Source organism: Egretta garzetta, unplaced genomic scaffold, assembly GCF_000687185.1.
Source record: "Egretta garzetta isolate BGI_Z169 unplaced genomic scaffold, ASM68718v1 scaffold361, whole genome shotgun sequence".
NCBI lineage: Eukaryota > Metazoa > Chordata > Aves > Pelecaniformes > Ardeidae > Egretta > Egretta garzetta.
In genome coordinates this window covers 1,037,879-1,057,572 of record NW_009258688.1, presented here as the reverse complement: position 1 = coordinate 1,057,572, position 19,694 = coordinate 1,037,879, and the positions used below count along the sequence as shown (strand labels likewise).

Below are 19,694 nucleotides of genomic sequence, written 5' to 3'. Positions count from 1 at the left end.
CAATTAGAAGCTTCCCACTTGAAAGACAACTACTCAAAGCAACAAACTTAAGTTTACTGGAAGTGGAAAAAAGGAGCCAAAATAAAACACATACAATGTTTTTAATTCCTCAAGCCTTACTGCTACTGCTGCCAAATGTGTGTGTGCATGTGTGTTTTTATATATATATTTTTATGGTTTTTTTTTAAAACATTGACAAAAGTATATTGACACAAAGACTACTTTGGTTTGAATGTCTAGATAAATCAAAGACTCTTCTCTGTTTGAAACGGTGTATGAAGCTGTTATCCCTACTATTTCCACAGTATACTGATGTGTGTCCACATTAAACAAATGTTTGCATTTTTTCTTCAAGTCGGTGACACAAGAATAATTTAATTTTATTCTAGTTAAATCTACTCCCAAACTGGGTGTGTTTCTGAGGATGCAACATCAAGTTTACAAGTACATCTGATTAAATGAGTTGAGAAAATTATTCTTTAACTTTTATACGATAATGTGGCAATCAAAACTGGCAGCAAGATGACATCAAGGCTTAAAATTTAAAAGCTTTCATGAGATATGTGATAATGTGAAATACTTACAAGACAAGCAACTTTCATTCTGTCTCTTCCACTTTATCAGTCAGTCACTGCTATATATATTCCAGATAGCCTGCCTTAGTAATAACTATTTAAGCAAAATGGGTCAAGAACATGAATACAAAGCAATAATAAAATGCAGGCTGGGAACTGACATTTGGTAAAGAAACACTCTACACCAGTTACTATAATGTGACATATTATATGGCTGCAACTAAGTGGTTTAATGCAGGAGAGTTTAATTTAAAAATAACCGAAACAAAACAACAATAAACCAACCTGGGCATTCTTTAACAGTAACAATTAGAAAGATCAACCAGTTACTTCCTTCTCTTTGCACAGAATGCAGGATGAGCAAAAAATAGCAAAAAAATGAAAGAATGAAAGAGTCTAAAGTGGAAAACAGAAAATCCTAACTCTTATTTTTCCCCCTTACATCAAGTTTGCAAAATTAATTCCTTACTAAAATTGTTACCTTATCACTGAAGATAACCACAGCTTGTTAGATCAAAACTAGGAGGACCATAGTCTTTTTTCCTTGCAAAAGCAAGATGAGAGAACTAAGTTAAATGAAGAATGAAAGTTTTCAACTACTGCACGTGCTCATAAATTCCACAGAGAATTTTTTCCCCTTGCTGCTGTGTGAAAGACCTACACAGTTAACAAAATAGGCTACAGGAGTTACATACTTACATGTGGGGAACTGGTATGGTAAATATATACGAAACAGTTTTCAAGCACAAAGTAAACACAGAAGAAAAATGAGAGGAATAAATATATCTGCTAATCTTTCAATAAAAACAAAACTTGAAGGTTTATAATAGTCTGTGAAACAGTCTAAGAAAGGAGAGAAACAAGGCAATGCAGTTCTACACTGTCCAGTGGGAAAGTACTGCCTGAAACACAGAGCCCATTTGATTTCTAACAAAGCAACAAAACCCACCAACGTAGCTGTAGAATAAACCCTAAAACAGAAACCTCTAAGCCATGGGGATTTTTTCCATAGTCCAGCAGACCTCCTAGGACTTAAGGACTGAAGCCTCATATGTCTCTCCTGTACAGGATTTTCTTCTCTCCGAAGCAGCTTAATGAGGAACTTGGAAGTTCTTTAATACCTTTACTTGGTTTTAGATTTCCCTCCACAAACTCATAGCTTATTGTACAAACGGAGCTGATTTTCAGCATGCAGAAACAAATGGTCTTACCGTGTTTTATTTATTGGCATTTACAAAGCTCCCTGGAAGAGAAACAAGTACATATTAAGTTCTCTGCAATTAAAGACAAAATTTGCACCAAAAAGTTAAGATCTGCTCAGTTAGTATATTCAGAGTATAGTGAGCAGCATGAATCCACTTGTAATTTATAATATGCAAGTCATGTAATTTTTAAAAACTAAATACTTCCTTCTGCTTTGGCTCACCAAAGGCAATTTTATTCTGAAGCAGCTATATATCCTTAAATAGACATGACTACAAGAACAAGAGAGACTGCACAGAAGCCGTCTGATTTCAGTTGTCTTTATATTTGTTATAGAAAAAAAAGGTACCTATTCCAGTCCAGTTTAAATGGAGATATACATTTGAAGTACCAAAATTAAGTGTTCTCATCTGAGGTAATTTCAAATTCTCATTACATTTATTACATAACGTAGAATTTACTTTGGTATACTATGCATGGCTGCTAGCCTTTCAGAAATTAAACTGCCAAATTAATTACCTTGTCTATAATGGAGTAAAAAATTTAAAATAAAAATTCAGTGTGGTCATTCCACTTCCATGTCTTCCATGAAAAGTTAACATACTGGACAAAAGGGACTCAAGCAGTTCTTAAGGTAAATAGCGTAATTAAAAGAACTTCCCTAGATTTCAAGGCAACAAAAGGAATTCACTATTTGACCTCTACATAAATAAATGCAAAGATTTCTTGCACTTGCATTATTTTGGTTGATTCTGTACAAGTTTCAGTAATTTTATTTAAATATAACTCTTACAACAATTCAATCCAGGATCTTAATGAAAATGAGAAGTAAAGGTTGACAGTTCTAATATAGAACTTGCACAACAGTTATCTGAACACTGACTAACCAAGGAATGGCATATAAAAAGATTTAGAAATTACACATTTTAAACCAAAGATGTTTTATCTCAGATTCACTATGAAGATGACTTTTGCAAAATGACTTTTGTCCTTTAGTATGCAACTTCATTCTTTACCTGCCAAAAAAAGTGTACAAGTTATCACAGCAAAATTTACACAATAATTGACTTTGGCCTTGGTCTTACAAAGACCTATTTACATATTTGAGATGAGTAAGCATCTTCTTCCCTTTTAATTCTATACACATGTTCAAGCTTTAAGCCTATATTTAGATCTACAAAATCCTGCAAGACAGAAAGTCTCTCAAATATACATCTTAGACCATAAGAGTACAGTGGCTTTATATATGTGAACATATCCCACTCTTCATCACATAGACACCTCCAGAAAATGAAGCACTCACTTCCAGTTAACTCCTTGGTGCTGATGGGTTTGACTGCTGAAAGCAGCTATTAGCTGGCAGGGGGGACACACGGGAAGTCAAATCATTGTGCAAAAAGAGATTAATGTGCCTTAATTTGCCCCCAAATGTGACCAATCCTGTAAATATGAGATACATGTCCTACTGTACATTAAGTAAATGTCATAAGCCACGTGTGGGAAGACTGCAGCTGCTCAATAATCACACTCCCAAATGCTCACCATCTTACTCTTTGGAGTTTGTGTCATTAACTGAACACCTCAACTAAGATCAATTTTGGCTGGAGATTTTTTTTTTTTTTTTTTTTAAATTCTGGTCCTTGAAGGCCCACTGCCAATGGCAGCTCATTTTAATGGAAAAATGGATCTCAACACCAAAGAATTAACGCTGTCTATGCATAACTGAAACAACTCAGAGTATAACTAGAGTTTAAAAATTCTTTTTGTCTTCTGACAATCTAGCAACAAGACAGACTTTTTTCCCCCTCTCAATTTAAGATTTAACCCATGCCCAAAATGAATGCCTGCTAATAAAGAAGGCAGTTATTTGTGCCACCATTCCAAAGCACTGGTTAGTTCATAATTAAAAGAAAAGCAAGGTACAATTGCAAACAAGTACATGACTTTTTACAGAAGGCCTCACTGTGGTAAAGTATATACAGCATAGTGTTCTCATTTTCCTTAAAGTGCTACTATCATCACGTTCATACAAGATCATCTATTGTTTTAGGAGGTCTTTTAGTACAGCACCAGCACTGGCATCAGGGGACACCGGCAGTGGTGTAAAAGTAGGCAACGCATCAGAAATAGGTTTCATAAGCAGATGTCCAGAACTACTAGCAGGTGTTACAAGAGGCACTGCTGCAGATCGAGGTGCTAAAAATGGATTTGTATCTGGTCGCCTGCTCGTTCCCAAGGCTGCAGAATCTGAAATGCAAAAAAACCCAAAACAACAAAAATAAATCAAAACCCAACAAAAAACCCACTTTGTTAGAAAGCATTAAAGCATTCATAAGTCTAGCCAATTTTACAGCATTTGTTCACAAACAAAAATTGTTTATTACTTTTGCAACATGAAAATCCTATCTTCTTGCCATGGACTGTAGAAGCTCTCAGACTTTTTATCTCTATCTTCTCTCATCTTGAATCTCATCTGCCACTGCTTCTTTTGCTGAACAATTCCTACACTTCAGGCCACAAGACTGACTTAAGATGAGGGCAATCCCAGGACCTGCCAACCACATCGTGCTCCTTGGCAGCTGAAATTCAGTTAACAGCTCAGGCTACCCCAAAAAATCTATACAGCTCTGTGACAGGCAACACGAACACCCTTTGCCAAGGTTCACTTCACACGTGCAATGACAGACATGAAATATCTGTCACATTAACTCTAGCATCTATGCAAAAGCGCAAGGGCTGTTGTGCACACACTGCAATGCAGCACACAAGTAGGTTTCCCACTCCACGGCGTATTGGCACAGCTTCCCCAGGATCAGCCCCAAGAAAACCGCTGTACATAAACATCACGGACAGTGAGTCACAATTTAGTCTTGAGACAAAACTTAATACTTGCTCATTAGTCAAATTCTAACAAAATTTTAGTTTTAATAAAGAAAAATATTAATTAACTTTTTAAAATCTAACAATAACTCGCCCTTCCCTCAGTTTCCCCCATCAAATCTTCACTCAGCTCCAGATGTAACCTGTTCTCAAGGTTCCTACACCAGATTAGAGCAGAAACTAGACTGACATTCCCATATCATACTAATTGTTTAGATAGGTGATTTTATTCAGATTTTTTCTGTTTTAAAAAAGGTCTTTCATCATGTAAACATCCTAATTCTCATCAATGTGTGGATATTATACTGACATTTGTCTCCAGCACTTGAAAACTGCTACCATATGGTTTATTTCTAGGAATAAAAAAAACTTAAAACACCTAAACAATTAAAGGGATATACATATAATGGGTGTTCAGTCTTATAAACCAGCAATTTAGCTCCTAAATAGATAAAAACCCCAAGAATTTTGTTCTTCCAGACAAGGAAATTGTTTTTATGCCAAGTAAAACAGGTACTTTACCTATTATATTACTGTTATACTACAAGAAAGAACAGTAAAAAGAAAATTAAACTTAATTTAGGTTTATTAAAAAAAATAAATAAATACAGCTTTCAGAGATAAATTGGTATGTCACAGTAGACATTTATACTTTGTAACACCCAACTACTTTAGGTGAATTTAAAGAGGATTTGTTAGCATATATGTCTCTCTCTGTAGATCTATACAATACATAGGTTTTGGGGGTTGGAGGCGCAGTGGGGTTTCTTTTGGAGTTTACAGGTAAAAAGTTTCAATCAAAACCAGCTTCTGCAAATCAACAGGACTGTATGAAGACGAAGTCTTAAATGCACGTAAAAAATTAAGTACAAACTCAATCAGTTAAACTGAAGATTTGGATCTTACTTACTTTGACAAGTGTATTAATTTCAACATACATAATATAAGCATAATTGTTCTCTGCCTTAGAAAAATCAAAGTTAACACTCATGCACAGCTTACAGAAATTTCCAATCAGGCCATATGCTTAACCGATTTTATCTCAGCCCTCTCTGAGCAACCAGGTTCTACATACCAGAGAGGCACTAGAAGGCTGGTATTCCTCACATTCTTCACTCAGTGAGACCCAAGCTGATCAATAGGGATGCTGAAAATCAGGACTGGGTTCACTGATACACTGTATAGAGTTGTCTGCACAGCATCTGTTTGACTTTAACAGGTGCTGTTAAAACTCTTCCATATCAAAGGGAATTTGGTCCCTCTAATCTTCTGTAACTGAGTTTTGGAAGCAGGGTATAGAAGCAGTGGGAAGGAAGAGCAGGGGAAGAAAGAAAAAAAAAAAAAAAAAAAAAGAGAAAAAAAAGGAAATTGGGGGGCAGGAAGAAATCAAATTCATAGTTCACAAGTGACAAAGTACAGAATCATTGAAATCCCTTTGAAAATTCTACCTTTAGTTATTTATGTTCTGTGTCAAGGTTCAAATTTTCCTTCAAATGTTACCTTGCATTTGACTGTTGGATGGAGTACTGCTAGTTTCAACAGTTCCTGCTGCTCCTAAAGGTTTCATATCACGAACAGAGAGCTTGGGTGGAGGAAGGCTGGGGCAAGATTCTGTTTCAAGGAATTTCACAAACAATTCTGAAAAAGACTACAAGAAGATACTAGTTACTATATTTTACTGATGCTCTGTTGATAAGTATGTAAGTTAAAAATACATAAGTACATCAAACAAAAAGCTGTAAAACAGCCTCCAAAGAATTTTGTATTGGTACTCAGTACTAAGTACCTGGTACTAGGTAGTCCTTAGTGAGTGACAACAAAATTTATTTTCAAAATACACAGTTCTTTGTTGCCTCAGTAAGTAGTACTTATGTGAAATTGATAAACCCTAAAGAAAACACACATACTTCCAGCACAGTTCCATTACTGATTTAAGCCAATTGTTTCAAGAATCCCATGCTGCTACTGACATTGCAGTATTTCCTGCTATGCTATGCTACCATGCTATAAGAACTGTTGCTTTGCGGTATTTGAAGGGTTTAATATCCATTTTCTACGTGGTACATAAGAGGCACTAACTTCAGCAGCTCAGAAAGCTTTTCAAATGAAATTTAAAAGGATATATGGGAACACAGACATCAAAATACAACATCATAGTCTCCTACACTGTTGACTATTGCAGAATTCCAGACTCCCCCATTTACTTAACCTCCAGCATTGTCAGGTTGCAAGATAAGTCCATACTATAAGAAGTCAGTGATCCTAGGAACCAGTGGAACATATAGTATCGTACAATTTTCATCAGTGTCTATGTATTTATTTAGTGCAGAAAAAAACCAAAACAACTTATGCCAAAGCAGTTGCACAAAACAAACGCATAATGCAAGATACAGTAACATCAGTAAATGAAGCTCAATATACTGATGAATGGAACTTCAGCATTAATATGCAACTGCCCTGTTTTTTCCACTCAAACACAGAGGACGCACTATTAATTCTTACACTATTAAAAATGTTCTGATGAGTTGGCCTCAAAGGTGTACTAGGGACGCTCTTTGACCCAGCTCCTCCACCAAGCCAGCCAGTCACCCATCTTGTAACTCCTCTTTGGTCTTCAGACAATAACTAGACAGTATTAAAAAAAAAGTTAGGAAACCAAAAATAAAGCAGCAGATAAAATAAACTGTAACATTGTGCTCATTACATTTATTCACCATAACTATGTGGGAAACCTACAGATAAACAAAAACTTCAATTACTGTCAAAACTTTATTGTCTGCCTCCCAAAGACTAGCAGTCTAAAAACATGTCTCCCTATTTAAAAATATAAGCCCCACATTCTTCACAATACCTAGTGGTATATATAGAACTTTTCTGTAACTGACACATTACAGCTATTATACCCAACAGCACGAAGTTAAACCCCTTCCTTTCTGCATTAGCATTCCTCAGCAAAGTGAGATCCATTCTATTAAAATAATGTTATCAAAAGATTCCATTAAGATCAGCATGTCCCACATAAAAAGTGAATTCAGACAAGACAACAAAAAACGTACTTCCCCACAAGAAGTACAGGGACAGTCACGTTTAGCAGCAAGCCATTGTATTTTCAGGTACAGATACCGCAAATAAAAAAGGAAGTCTGGTTTTCTGTGAAGTATTACCTGATCGAGTTCTTCCTTTTTTATTCCCAAGATACTTCCCATTAACCTTAACACTTCATGACGTTTATTTTTTGGAGTATGAAAATGTCCAACAAAGAGATTTCTCATCAGGAGCCTGCAGAACAAAAGACGCTTGTTACACAACCTGCTCTTACCTAACAGTTGATACTGTAATATTGATGCATTTATTCCTCAAACTCTTGCCTAATTTACAATAATTCAAATAAACAAATCTAATACAAGGAACTACAAGGATACCTCACCAATTTCCTTCCCCTACAAGTTATAACATTTCTTATACACTAAGTGTCAATTTGGTCAGTATTAGAAATCTTGTATGCAGTAAGGTGAAACTGAATTGTACATGAGCAAGTTTTAAGTACTACAACTGGGGAAAATGTTTATCTAAGATCTTGACTCAGAAGAGCGTTTAAACAGATACTTATGTGCAGTCCCAAATCAAGACATAAGGGGACAAGGGAACCCATTTGCCTATCCCCATTTCGTTTCTAACAAGTAAACAGAAGGAGAGAAAAAAAAAAAAAACAAACAAGGAAGAGAGTGTTACACAACATCACGGTGATGCTACCTACATGAAAGGGCTTGCTGTTCACACCTCTAGACGTTATAACAGATGTTCATTAAGAACTTATCTCCATTTGCAGAGCTCATGCTATTGAAGTGCACTTCTACTTACAGAACACACCAGTAATCCAAATTTACGTACACATGGGTTTTACTAATCAAAATTACTATTTACAACCACCAAGCAACTGAAAAATGTCAAAATAATCGAAGTATAATTACAAGATCACATACAGAAGCCCAGTTGTGTACTACTCTTGCAGCTGTGTTAGTAACATATCTGTACATTGTGAGGAATAAAACCCAAAAATATATACCAAGCCTTTCATTAAAGACTTACTTGTCCACTTTTCCTTCTGTGCTGTTCATAAGATTCATTAGTTTATTCTGTACATCTTCTAACATTTCTCTTCTGATCTCACCTAGAAAGTGTTATGTCACAGCAAATAAAAATTGAAACTTTGAAACTTTGTTGGAAAACTTATTATTAATACATACTTAAAAAAAATTGCTAATATTGTTATGGTGCTTTTTTTTAAAATAGCTTAATTTTTTATAAAAAGTATCAATTTAATAAGTGATTATTATTTGAAATCATAAGCTAAAATTTCTGGAACAATACTCAATGCTAAAGTACAGGAACACACAGAAAATAAAACAATTGCAGAAGGTCTGATGAACGGCTTTGTTCCACCTAGGATAATACAGAACTGGAAAGAAACTCTTGATCAAGGTCTACAGTCCTGCAGCGGGAATCTTTTTCATAATCTGACCAAACTGCATGTTGGCATCAGGTCTTTTGATCGCAGTACTTAATCTCAAATATTTCCTAAACCCAGCTATTCTGCTGCTATAAGGTTGCTACAGCCCTGAAGCACTAAGGAGTTCTCCAGTCTCCCAGGAGAATTACCAGCCACAGCAACATCAGTAACTTGTGGGTCTCTTCTGTTAGGACCTTTCCTGCTCCTGTTAACTGACGCAAGCTCTTGAAACAGCATGCTGGGACACACTGATGCATCCTAGAACCAGTGCTGTGCTTCACGAGTCCGTATACTGGCAAGAAAGGCTCTGCAGAGATTTATGCAAGATTCCCCATACGTTTGGAAATACAAACATTCCGATAAAACTGGCAGAGATGAAATGCTACAGCTACCATGAACCAAAGACAAAACTGAGAGGGAAACGGCACACGCTTTCTGGCACACACTATGGCCTGCAAATTAACTTATAATACTGGCCTATTCACTTAATTAATAAGAGGTTGTCTAGGGGTGTGCTACAAGTCACTACACAGATTTTCTGCCTTTTTTTGCACTCTGACTCCAAGTTCTGATACTGTTCTGTAGTGGCTGCAATGAAGTCTGTTCATCTGGGACATCACAACACCGATAATGACATTCTTGGCCTACACAAAGGACCCTACTTTTCCTCTCCACAAACCTGAAACAGGAACTACTAGAAGAGTAAGAGAGGAGTTTAAATTCTGCATTCACTAGTGCTATAACTTTTCAGCTGTCTTAAATTCCTGACCTTAAACAATGATTTCTCTACTATCTACACACTTGAGCCTTATGACCTCAGTGTTTAATGAGGGAGATACAAATGTAGTTGCACATGTCATTAAAAGGAGCCATAGCATGATATTGTTATATTTACTCTTGCCCAATAATTTCACAGCATCAACTTCTCTACAATTCTAAAATTCCACTAACACAAATTAACACCCAACTACCCCAATCATTCTATGTCAGTAATTCAGTATTCCTCTGACCTCCCACAAAACTCATAAAAATAAAGCCCATCCTAAAAAAAACCCAAAAACATTCTCCTAGAAGTTTTACTTGCCATAAATATTTTACAAGTCTGATTGTAAGGAAACAAGGCACAACGTTTTCTCTTTATAAAAACCCAGATATGCTAGGAACTGGATACAAGTACTTGATGTTCAGGTCTACACAAGCTTGTACAAAAAACACAGAGTAAAAAGTGCTAGCAAAACTTATTTCACTTAAATCCCTAAACACAGGATTTAAGAACATTGGCAGTAAAATCTTCTCAGACAAGAAAAAAAATTACAAGTTACAAAGAATTCTTAGAACATAAACTACAAACGGCTTCAACTCAAGACAGCAAAAAATGTATTTTTTCACCAAACTGGGGTTCTGCAAGTTACTACCTTTGAAGTTATGTTTTTCCTAATAAAAGTACAAGTAAGTCTTGTACTTTTGTACAAGTAAAAAAGCTTGACAAATATAACATGGACTGTCCATATGAAGACCTACTCTACCCTACAGTTATATAAGATGATCAGCTTTTTCTCCTCTCCCTCTATAAGGTTGAATGCTTATCTTCAAATCCTATAGAAAAACCGCCAATCAAACTTAATTTTCCTACCATTTTAACACTTCTTGGGCTCATGCTAATTAAAAGTGCTTCATTTAAAAAACAAAACCCACAGAAAATACACTTTTTCTTGTATCTGTCTTGTAGTTAATTTCTAAAAAGCTTCAACATCTTTGTAAGGAAAGTGGCTTTTACAAATTTTTTACACCCTTAAAATCATCTGGGATGCATGAAGAACATTCCACTCGAGTTTCCACATGACTTGCAGTCTTTAATAAATGCATGCCACAACTATGTTGACACAACATGGTTCTCAATTAACACCAATAACTCCATGAGAAACTGCACAGAGTTTTCGTTGATATACATCAAAGAACTAGGCTGTGAAATGGATACAGCCTAGTATGTCCTGTTTAAATACTCCACATCTTTATATAAACATTTTACTTCACAAATATGAAATTTAGAGAGTACAGAGTAGAACTAACTAGTGTCATGCTGGGAAAATTCTTATTCAAGGAACATAAGAATTAAGCTCATTCAAAACAAGTTAAAAAACAAACAAAGTTATATATATTATACAACAATAAATCTTGTAACAACTACATCCATATGCACTGAAATCCATTCCAGTAATGTGACTGCTCTTCAGCACCCTCTCTCTCAAAATACAAGGGTGAGGCACAGGAGAATTAATCCCTGGCTTCAAGGTTTAAACTTACTTAAAATTATGCTACTTTGTATATGTGGCTAAATAGGACTCCAAAACTTGAAGGAAAACATTTGCAATATAATTACGGAATGATAACACTTGCAGGACCATACATGAAGTTGAGTTGTTATTTGGGTCTCCATAGAGTAAAAGAAAAAGTTAAACTACTAATGCCACAAAGATAAACAAACAGCACCTGAAAACAAGTTTCAAGTAAATTTCATGCTGTTGCTATTGCTCTACAAAGCAAGTCCATCACAAGTTTCCTTTTCAATTTTTATTCACATGATGAATTTTAAAACAAATGTATTCATAATTTAAATGAAATGTTACTGTTGTTTTCTATTTTTTCCTGGTAAAAAGATTTCATATCAAAGAGGACCAACTTTTAAGGACAGCTACACAGCTATATTCCACCCACAGTGACTATACAACTCTCTCATTAAACATATTTTTAAAATGGAATATTTCCTTCTAAAATAGAATCTTACAGTTGAAAAGGACTTAAACATGTACTTTGTGTCTATGAAAAGACTGAATAACAAAAAAGACCCGAGCCAAAATTCAGCATGGACTGCTGTAAACCAGACGTTTACAACAGTCTCCAACAATTTGTTAACCATTTATGGCAATCCAGAAAACTGCATCTGGTACATCTTATGCTTTTCCCTTAAAATCACTTCTTCTGCCAAAAAAATCCATAAAGAAATCGTTCAAAAGATTTGGCCAACGAAACTGTGTCTGGGAATGTATTTGGCCAATTTTCAATAAGACATTATATGTTTTCTTGTGTAAATAGACAAGAATGAGCGGTCTCTTTTTTTTTTTCCAATAAAAAACATGATTTACTCTACAACAACATTAATGTGCCATTTCCTTTATGCAACAATCGCTTTTCAATTTTTTCAACAAGTAAATTGCTTGCAATGCAACATAGCTTGATGAAATACTGAGATTTGGTTTTCTCTCAAAGTTCAAACCCCTCCTGCTTTCATATGCAAAGGTTTACAATCAAAATTAAGTAGTAAAGAGCAGCTCCTCATTTGAGAGTCCCATATTTGCCTATGCCAAAGTTAATTTCAATCCAGGGTGTTTGAAAACTGTTGCTGTCTCTCACTACAGACATTCACAGAGATACACGGATCAGTCAATTCACACACAAATCAGTATTCAGTTGTACATTGATATAGCAGCTTGAAATTTAATTTAGCTTGTAAAATTCATATGTGAACTCCAGGAGCACTCCTGTGATGCCCACTTGGATGCCAAATAGCACCGAGACACAACTAAATTTAAGTACACATTCAATTACGTAGTAGAAAAGTTGTAACTTTTTTTTTTGGTAGAGTTCTTGTGGAAATTGTGAAGACTTTCAAATGACTTTTCACATCAACTATTTGATCATAAGCAAGTATGCTTTAACAAAATATAACTTATTACAAGAGTAAGATAAATTATAATTTAAAAATTTATAGCAATTATTAGTTGTGTATGTTCAGAACAAGAGTTTCCACTGCATCCAGGAGAGATTGTGTTCCAGGTCTTCCCCCAGCAAGCCTTAAAGGCACTCACCCGAAAATTTCCCACAGACATGGGGTAGAAAAAAAAAAAAAAGCAAACAAAAAAACCCTACAGAGAGTAAGAGCTGTAACCACAGAGAGTGAGCAAACCTCTTCAAGCTCCCTTTTTAGAGCTGCTTCAGGGACCAATCACAATTTTTCCTCTGATTTTAGGTTTTTCCCATGGGTTCAGTGAAAGCCTGACCATAGTTGGGAAAATGGAGGAGGAAACGGCAGGTGAAGATAATTAAAAAAAAAGCCTAATGTTCCCTCAGCAGTAGCTACTGTAAGTTCACCCATATCAGAACTGTCATGGCACTAGACACAGAGAAGTAATTTTCCCTCTTGGTTCAACAAAACTTTGCGGACAAAATTACAAGTCAGGGCTGAGATCTAAGTACAGAAATCCAGCAAAATTGTTAGTCCTAAATCCTGCTTTAGCTAATGCTATGACTCTTTTCTCATGAAAACTAAAATTAATTAATTAATGAAAAAAAGTGACCTTATGTTACTCATACAGCTATTCTGTCACCTCCACGAGTCTCTAAGCTTATAATCTTACTGATGTTTGATACTCATACAGACTGTATAGAAATTGCCCTTCATTTTTTCCATTTGATTGGACTAAACAGCATAAAGCATAAAACAAATACATTTAAATGGTATTAGTTTTTAGTAAAAGGTTATTCTGCCTCTTTAGGCTTTCCTACAGTTTAATGCTAAATGTGCTTATGAAAGAAAAGGACAGAATTCATGTTTCAGTGATATCAGGAAGACAGAAAAAAATAAAACAAAAAACCAAACAACCCACCCAAAATCCCACCCCAAAACATTCACATAATCACAAAATCAAAGAAGCATTTATGTTGGAAGGGACCTATAGATCAGCTAGTCCAAACCCTCTACTCAAGCAGGGTCATCTACAGCAGGCTGTCCTGGATAGTGGCCAGCTGGGTTTTGAGTATCTCCATGGATGGACACTCCATGTCTCTAGGCAACCTATTCCAATGTTTGACCACCCTCACCATAAATACTCTTCCTTTTCAAAACTGTTTCTTCTGGTCTACCATCTGGCCAAGTTTTGTCCTCAAATCCAAACTAATAACTTTCATCAAATATTAGAGTACTTAATCTGAGAACAATATGAAAGGCATCTTTCTAAATATGAGCAATCAAGAAGCTTATTTGAAATGAGATCTAAAAATACAATCTATCGATGTGTCCAAGACCTTCCACATAATCTCTTCAAACAGTCTCACATTGTTCAAGAGCTGCTCCCCCTACATCTCCTACCAGCAGCACACCCTTTCTCTCTACCTCACTGTATTCCTATGTCTGTTTCAAATATAGTAGGTAGTTACTTTGGAAAATCTGACATTTGTTATTCACAAACTTTTTTTAAAAAGAGCTAAATCAAGGGCTATGGTAATTACGGGGGATGTACCCCTACTACTACAGAGCTTTCTTTTGAGAAAGATCCCTAACAGAAGGTAAACACACTTTTTCAAACTTGCTTTATAAACAAGAAGTCCTGAAAAGGTGGCACAGAATTACTCTTTTCCCCATAAGAGATGAATTTTGGTAAGTTTCTAGGAATAGTACATTGTCTCCTCAGCTGCTTGGAATGTTTTAAGCAGAGATAAAAAAAAACTTAGTTACCTTCTTTCTTAAGCTCTTCAATCTGCTCCTCTTTGATGTCAAGCTGCTCAGTAAGCCTTGATGCTGCATCCAGTGCAGCATTCGCCTCTCCTAAACTTTCCTGAATAGAGGGCAAGAAAGGAACAAAAAGAGAAGCGAGGTAGTTCACTATTATGCTAATACAACACAGGTCAAACATAACAGATGCAGAGATTTCAATCACTTGTTCTTTAAAATAACTGGGTTGTAAGCATCCTCAGAAGATGGATGCTCAGCAGAGGAATGCTACCTTGCTGACCTTCTTTTAGTGCTCCCCTCTCTTCCAAGGAACAGAAAAAAATCATATAACTTGATGTATGCTTAGACAGTAACACAGCATTTATAAACAAAAAATTCAGTCAAGAATTAGCATTCAGTTTCATAGGGTTCAATTTCATTATTCAGCCCACCTGCAGCAATACAACTTTTTCTTCTAAGTTTTCTGCTTTTTTCTTCCATTCTGCAGTCTGTTTTTGGTGTTTCTCCAGCTCTGCTGAATACATCGCTTTTTCTTCTAAAGGGTTAAAAATACAAAACAAGAAATCTTGATTCACAACATGTAACTCTTTCTGAGATACACAATTGCAAAACCTCAGCATTATCATACCTGGTCTTCATGAGGTAGAGGTGGAATTTAAATTTTATAAATGGGATACGGACCATCAGTTTTCACAGGGCCAGAATTGTTTTCTTTAAGTTTTTTAAAAGATAACAGATTCTGAAATTCAAGCTCTCAAAAAGAAAACCAGGTAACTAATATGTAAAAAGCCCCAAAATATGGTAACTATCCCAGCTGAAAACTTCCTGTTGCAATCTTTGCTATTTCTTGACAAAACTTACCCTGTTGGAATTGCTCTAGTACCATCTGCAGGTTGGCCAGTGACAATGCATATTGCTTCACTTGGTCCTGTGAGACGGTGAGCTGTAGCACAGTTTCATCTCTCTGCTTGGAAACCAGGTTTAATTGCTCTTGCAAAGATTCAACTTGCAGGCTGGCTTGATGACTTAATGAAAATAAAATACATTATTTATGAAGACAATAACAGAAGTTATCACAGAGAAAATTAAATACCAGCAAAAATAGCCTATCCTTCATTCTTCAGCTCAATTTACAAAAATGAAGGCATTTTTTTCCCACTGAGTCCTCTTTAAAAAAAAATACAACAAAAACCAACCTAACAACAGATTTTAAATAAGTCTGGTAGTAAAATTTTGGCAATCAAAAAAAACCCAACCCCCCCAAACCTTTGTTTTAAGTGCATTAGAAAAGAAAAAAACTAGTCTTTGTTGTTCATTATTGTAACAGCATCTTTACCAAAAAAAGAATCTTTAACCTGCTAATTTTCTGCTTCAATTACTATATGAATCAGTAGGTCTTTCTACCAATTTTTACTTTTAAAGCCAGTCTCCAAGAACTCAGTATACCTTGCTCCATACCGACCCACTGAATGCCCCATTTAACTTCCCATTATGCAAAAACATTATGAACCTGATTTACTCCCATGCCAGTCTTTTTTTAAGAGCATGTATTAGGTTCTGCTCAGCTCAGAAATCTCTTTGCTGAGAATGTTAAGAGCAGAATCCATCTTTGGCACTTAAAGAAAAAAAGACAGACTGCAGCCACATACATATTTTTTTATTAAAATACTTGTTTATTTGGACAACTGTAGTAAGTTGAAAAAAAGAATTCTTTTGCCCAAAGTAACCAAGATTCCTTTAAATAAAAGAGTATTAAAGCAATCAAGATAGGCATTGAGTAATTTTAATACTTGGGTCTTCATTGTCCTGGCTGAAAAACGTGATTATGGAAAATATATTAAAAAAACCTACAATGGGCTCTAGCCTCCCAGATTCTGCTACCTATGAGAACTTCAATGCACCTTGCTTTATGTATACACACGCTAAGAAAAGAAGCTTATAGCAGTGTATACTTTCACGGTATCAGGTATAAAGTTAGGATGTATACTTGTCTTGAAAGCAATTCACAAAGCATGACAGTCACACCTGTGCATCAAAGTGTATCAAATAAGACTCTTTCAAACTGAATGAAGCCTTGACTTAAGAATAAGTTAAAACCAGTACCAGTCTAGCTAACTGTGATATTTACAGCCAATGCCACTGCTGTATAAATTAAAAAGACTACCTGGCATTTTCCACTGCAGTAGATGAGGACACGAGTTTTTCTTCCAAAATCAAAACTTTCTTTCTTAGCTTGACCTCTCTGTCTTCTGCAGCTAAAGCTTCTCGTGTGTAAGAGTCTTCCATTTCTAAAAGGTGATTACGTAACCTCTCCAGTTCCTGATTCAGGCGCTGCTCTTTCTCACGCAAATGCTGTATCTGTGTAGAACATACCTTAAGTGGCTTGCACTATCACCTTTCACAAAAATAATTTAAGCAAACATAAAACATGTCCACTGAAGCACATTGCATGTGTATCAATTTTAAATACTTCTTACAAGTGATTGCTACCAAAAATAATCCAGAAAATATTATAGATGCAATTTCTTATTGTTTTTTCTTTTATTTCTTGCAACTGTAAATTATTTAGTGGTGTACCTCACTCTGCAGGGCACTGCTCTCCATTTGCTTCTGTTTGAGTGCTACCATGACTTGGTCTCTCTCTTGCTGAAAAGTAACAGCCTTCTCCTGCATTGATTTAACTTCATGTAACAGTTGATTCAATTCTCCTGTCTTGCCCTGTTGAAGACACAAGCAAGTATATAAAATGCAGCAAATAGTTTTACTGAAGGAGAAACAGTCTTTGCCCAGAAGAGCCTAAAGACAATACTGATCTGACAAGGAAAAGGGCAGGACACCCATGGCTCTGCACCACCGAAAAACATTCAGGGTAAGTATTATTTTGAAGTTATTTCACTCATACGTTACAAGACAAAGTAGAAGTTATTGCTAAAAGACAGTATACAGATGCATTGCCTTAACTGGCTGCTGTGAAGAGATACCTACCTAGCTTTAGATGAGAGATATGTATTATGTACAAAGTGCCTCAGACACTTGTATTCTTGAAAGTGTCACTTTTCTCCCAGTGTTTGGAATCTATTCTCTGTGATGCCCACTCATTAGGCCATGCACATGTAAAGCATCAACGGGTATGATGGTAGGTAGGTCAGCTTGCCTGAACTTAAGACGACTAAACACATGAAGAAATCTTTAAAAACAAACCCTAAGGTGACCTCACTCTCAAAGATTAGCCTTCAATGAATCACAGCAATGTCCATCACATTTTCAGATGACAAATTTCAATGAGTAGTGTTCCGACTTACATGCAAGTTACTACAACTTTACATTAGAACATAAAAGACAAGTGTGAGTATGTCAGTTACACAGAATTCACATGTACACATGAATGTATTTTCAGTTATTTGAAACTTTCCAGCATGTTCTTTACCTTGCCTTGTATGTTGAAAGCAGTAACTTTATTGAATATGTTGGATACAAGTAAACCAGTCTTTGTTTTTATCACTAATACTTATGAGCTTCAATTATTCGTTTTTATTAATCAAACTGAATATAAAAAATTCTGTTTGCCATAGAAACATAAACCTGCAGGCAAACCTTCTCTTTTTATGTAGTGTTATCTTCTGATGCACACACAAAATACAAAATTGTTTGAGTACTATTTTTCCTAGTTCTCCATGGCAAACACAAAGTGTGTAACAGGAACTTCTCCAATTTGTGCAAGAAAAATGTTCTGTGCTTGTGAAACTGAAAGCCACCAGTGAGTGAATGTCTGCAGGACAGAAGGCACGCAACACAGAGAATCTAGCCAGACAATGCACACTTCCACAAGTTACAATAAAAAACCCAAACAAACAACCCACCACCACCAAAACCAAGACACACAACACAAAATAGTAGGAGTGTGAATTTGTAAAGTATTAGTATTTTTATATGGGCAAGACTGATGAACATAGAAATTCCCAATAGTAATTCAAAGCTATTTTTCACAATGTAGCTATACTTTGAGACAATAGGACTTCTCACTGTAATTCTACATTATTTCTTTAGAACAGGATAGGGAAACCTCTACTATGAGCAGAGATAAACATCTGCCCAATGTCAAGCTGTGTCACACACATTATATCAAAGTCAAGACTTCCAAATGATAAATTTAAAAAGACTCATATTGTTAAATGCAATTCATATTTTGCTTTTCCAAATACATTACATTGCAGATTTAGTTGGTAGTTTGAAAATGCTTCAAAGAGAACTGAGGGTGGCGAGGCACTGGAACAGGCTGCCCAGAGAAGTTGTGGATGCCCCATCCCTGGAAATGCTCAAGGCCAGGTTGGATGGGGCTTTGAGCAATCTAGTCTTGTGGAAGGTTTCTCTGCCTGTGGCGGGGAGTTGGAACTAGATGATTTTTAAGGTCCCTTCCAACCCAGATGAGTCAAATGATTCTATGATTAATTTAGCTTGTCTAATTTTTTTTTTCAGTGGAGTTTCTCCAGCTATAAAAGCGCAATACATAAACCCATCCATCTCACAGGGATGTTGTGAAGCAATCACATTGGAATGACAAACACTAGAGGAAAGCACATTGGAAAATCAGTCCTGCTGGCCAACTCTGCAGAAGTTTGAGCACTGTACAGTATAAAAGTAATATAGGGCACTTAATGGACAACAGGGCCAAAGGAAAATATTAAGCAGTTGTTCAGTAAATGAACAATTTCCAAATAAATTAAAAATGTAGTTTATGGCTGCACAGTTAACACTGTAAACCACTTACCTGCTGACTTTTAGTTTCTTAACGTTGTTGTAGTGTAAGGCAGTAAGGAGTCACAAATTGATTCAGGCGAACTTTGATGGCTACATATACATAAAAATACACTACCACGTGACTAATTTTAAAAAAAAATATTCGTAAATATGAATGCACATACCTGTTCTTTTTCTTTCAACAGCTTCTCAAAAGCAAGTGCTTTTTCTTTCATTGAATGAGACTCAAACTCCTTCTCTTTCAGCATCATTGAAAATT

At 35.7% G+C, this 19,694-nt stretch overlaps 1 protein-coding gene across 1 annotated transcript in view; it reads right to left on the bottom strand.

Annotated features, from left to right (window-relative positions):
• Positions 1 to 1,010: 1,010 nt before the first annotated feature.
• Positions 1,011 to 19,694, bottom strand: part of TRIP11 (thyroid hormone receptor interactor 11) — a 32,442-nt gene continuing 13,758 nt past the window's right edge. Inside the window, 11 exon segments of the mRNA XM_035888725.1 lie at positions 1,011 to 4,025; positions 6,159 to 6,306; positions 7,161 to 7,283; positions 7,823 to 7,937; positions 8,748 to 8,829; positions 14,681 to 14,780; positions 15,109 to 15,212; positions 15,539 to 15,702; positions 16,842 to 17,035; positions 17,255 to 17,395; positions 19,600 to 19,694. The exon segment at positions 19,600 to 19,694 is cut by the window's right edge and continues 36 nt beyond it. Coding sequence (XP_035744618.1) covers positions 3,817 to 4,025; positions 6,159 to 6,306; positions 7,161 to 7,283; positions 7,823 to 7,937; positions 8,748 to 8,829; positions 14,681 to 14,780; positions 15,109 to 15,212; positions 15,539 to 15,702; positions 16,842 to 17,035; positions 17,255 to 17,395; positions 19,600 to 19,694 — 1,475 coding nt within the window. The 3' untranslated portion in view covers positions 1,011 to 3,816.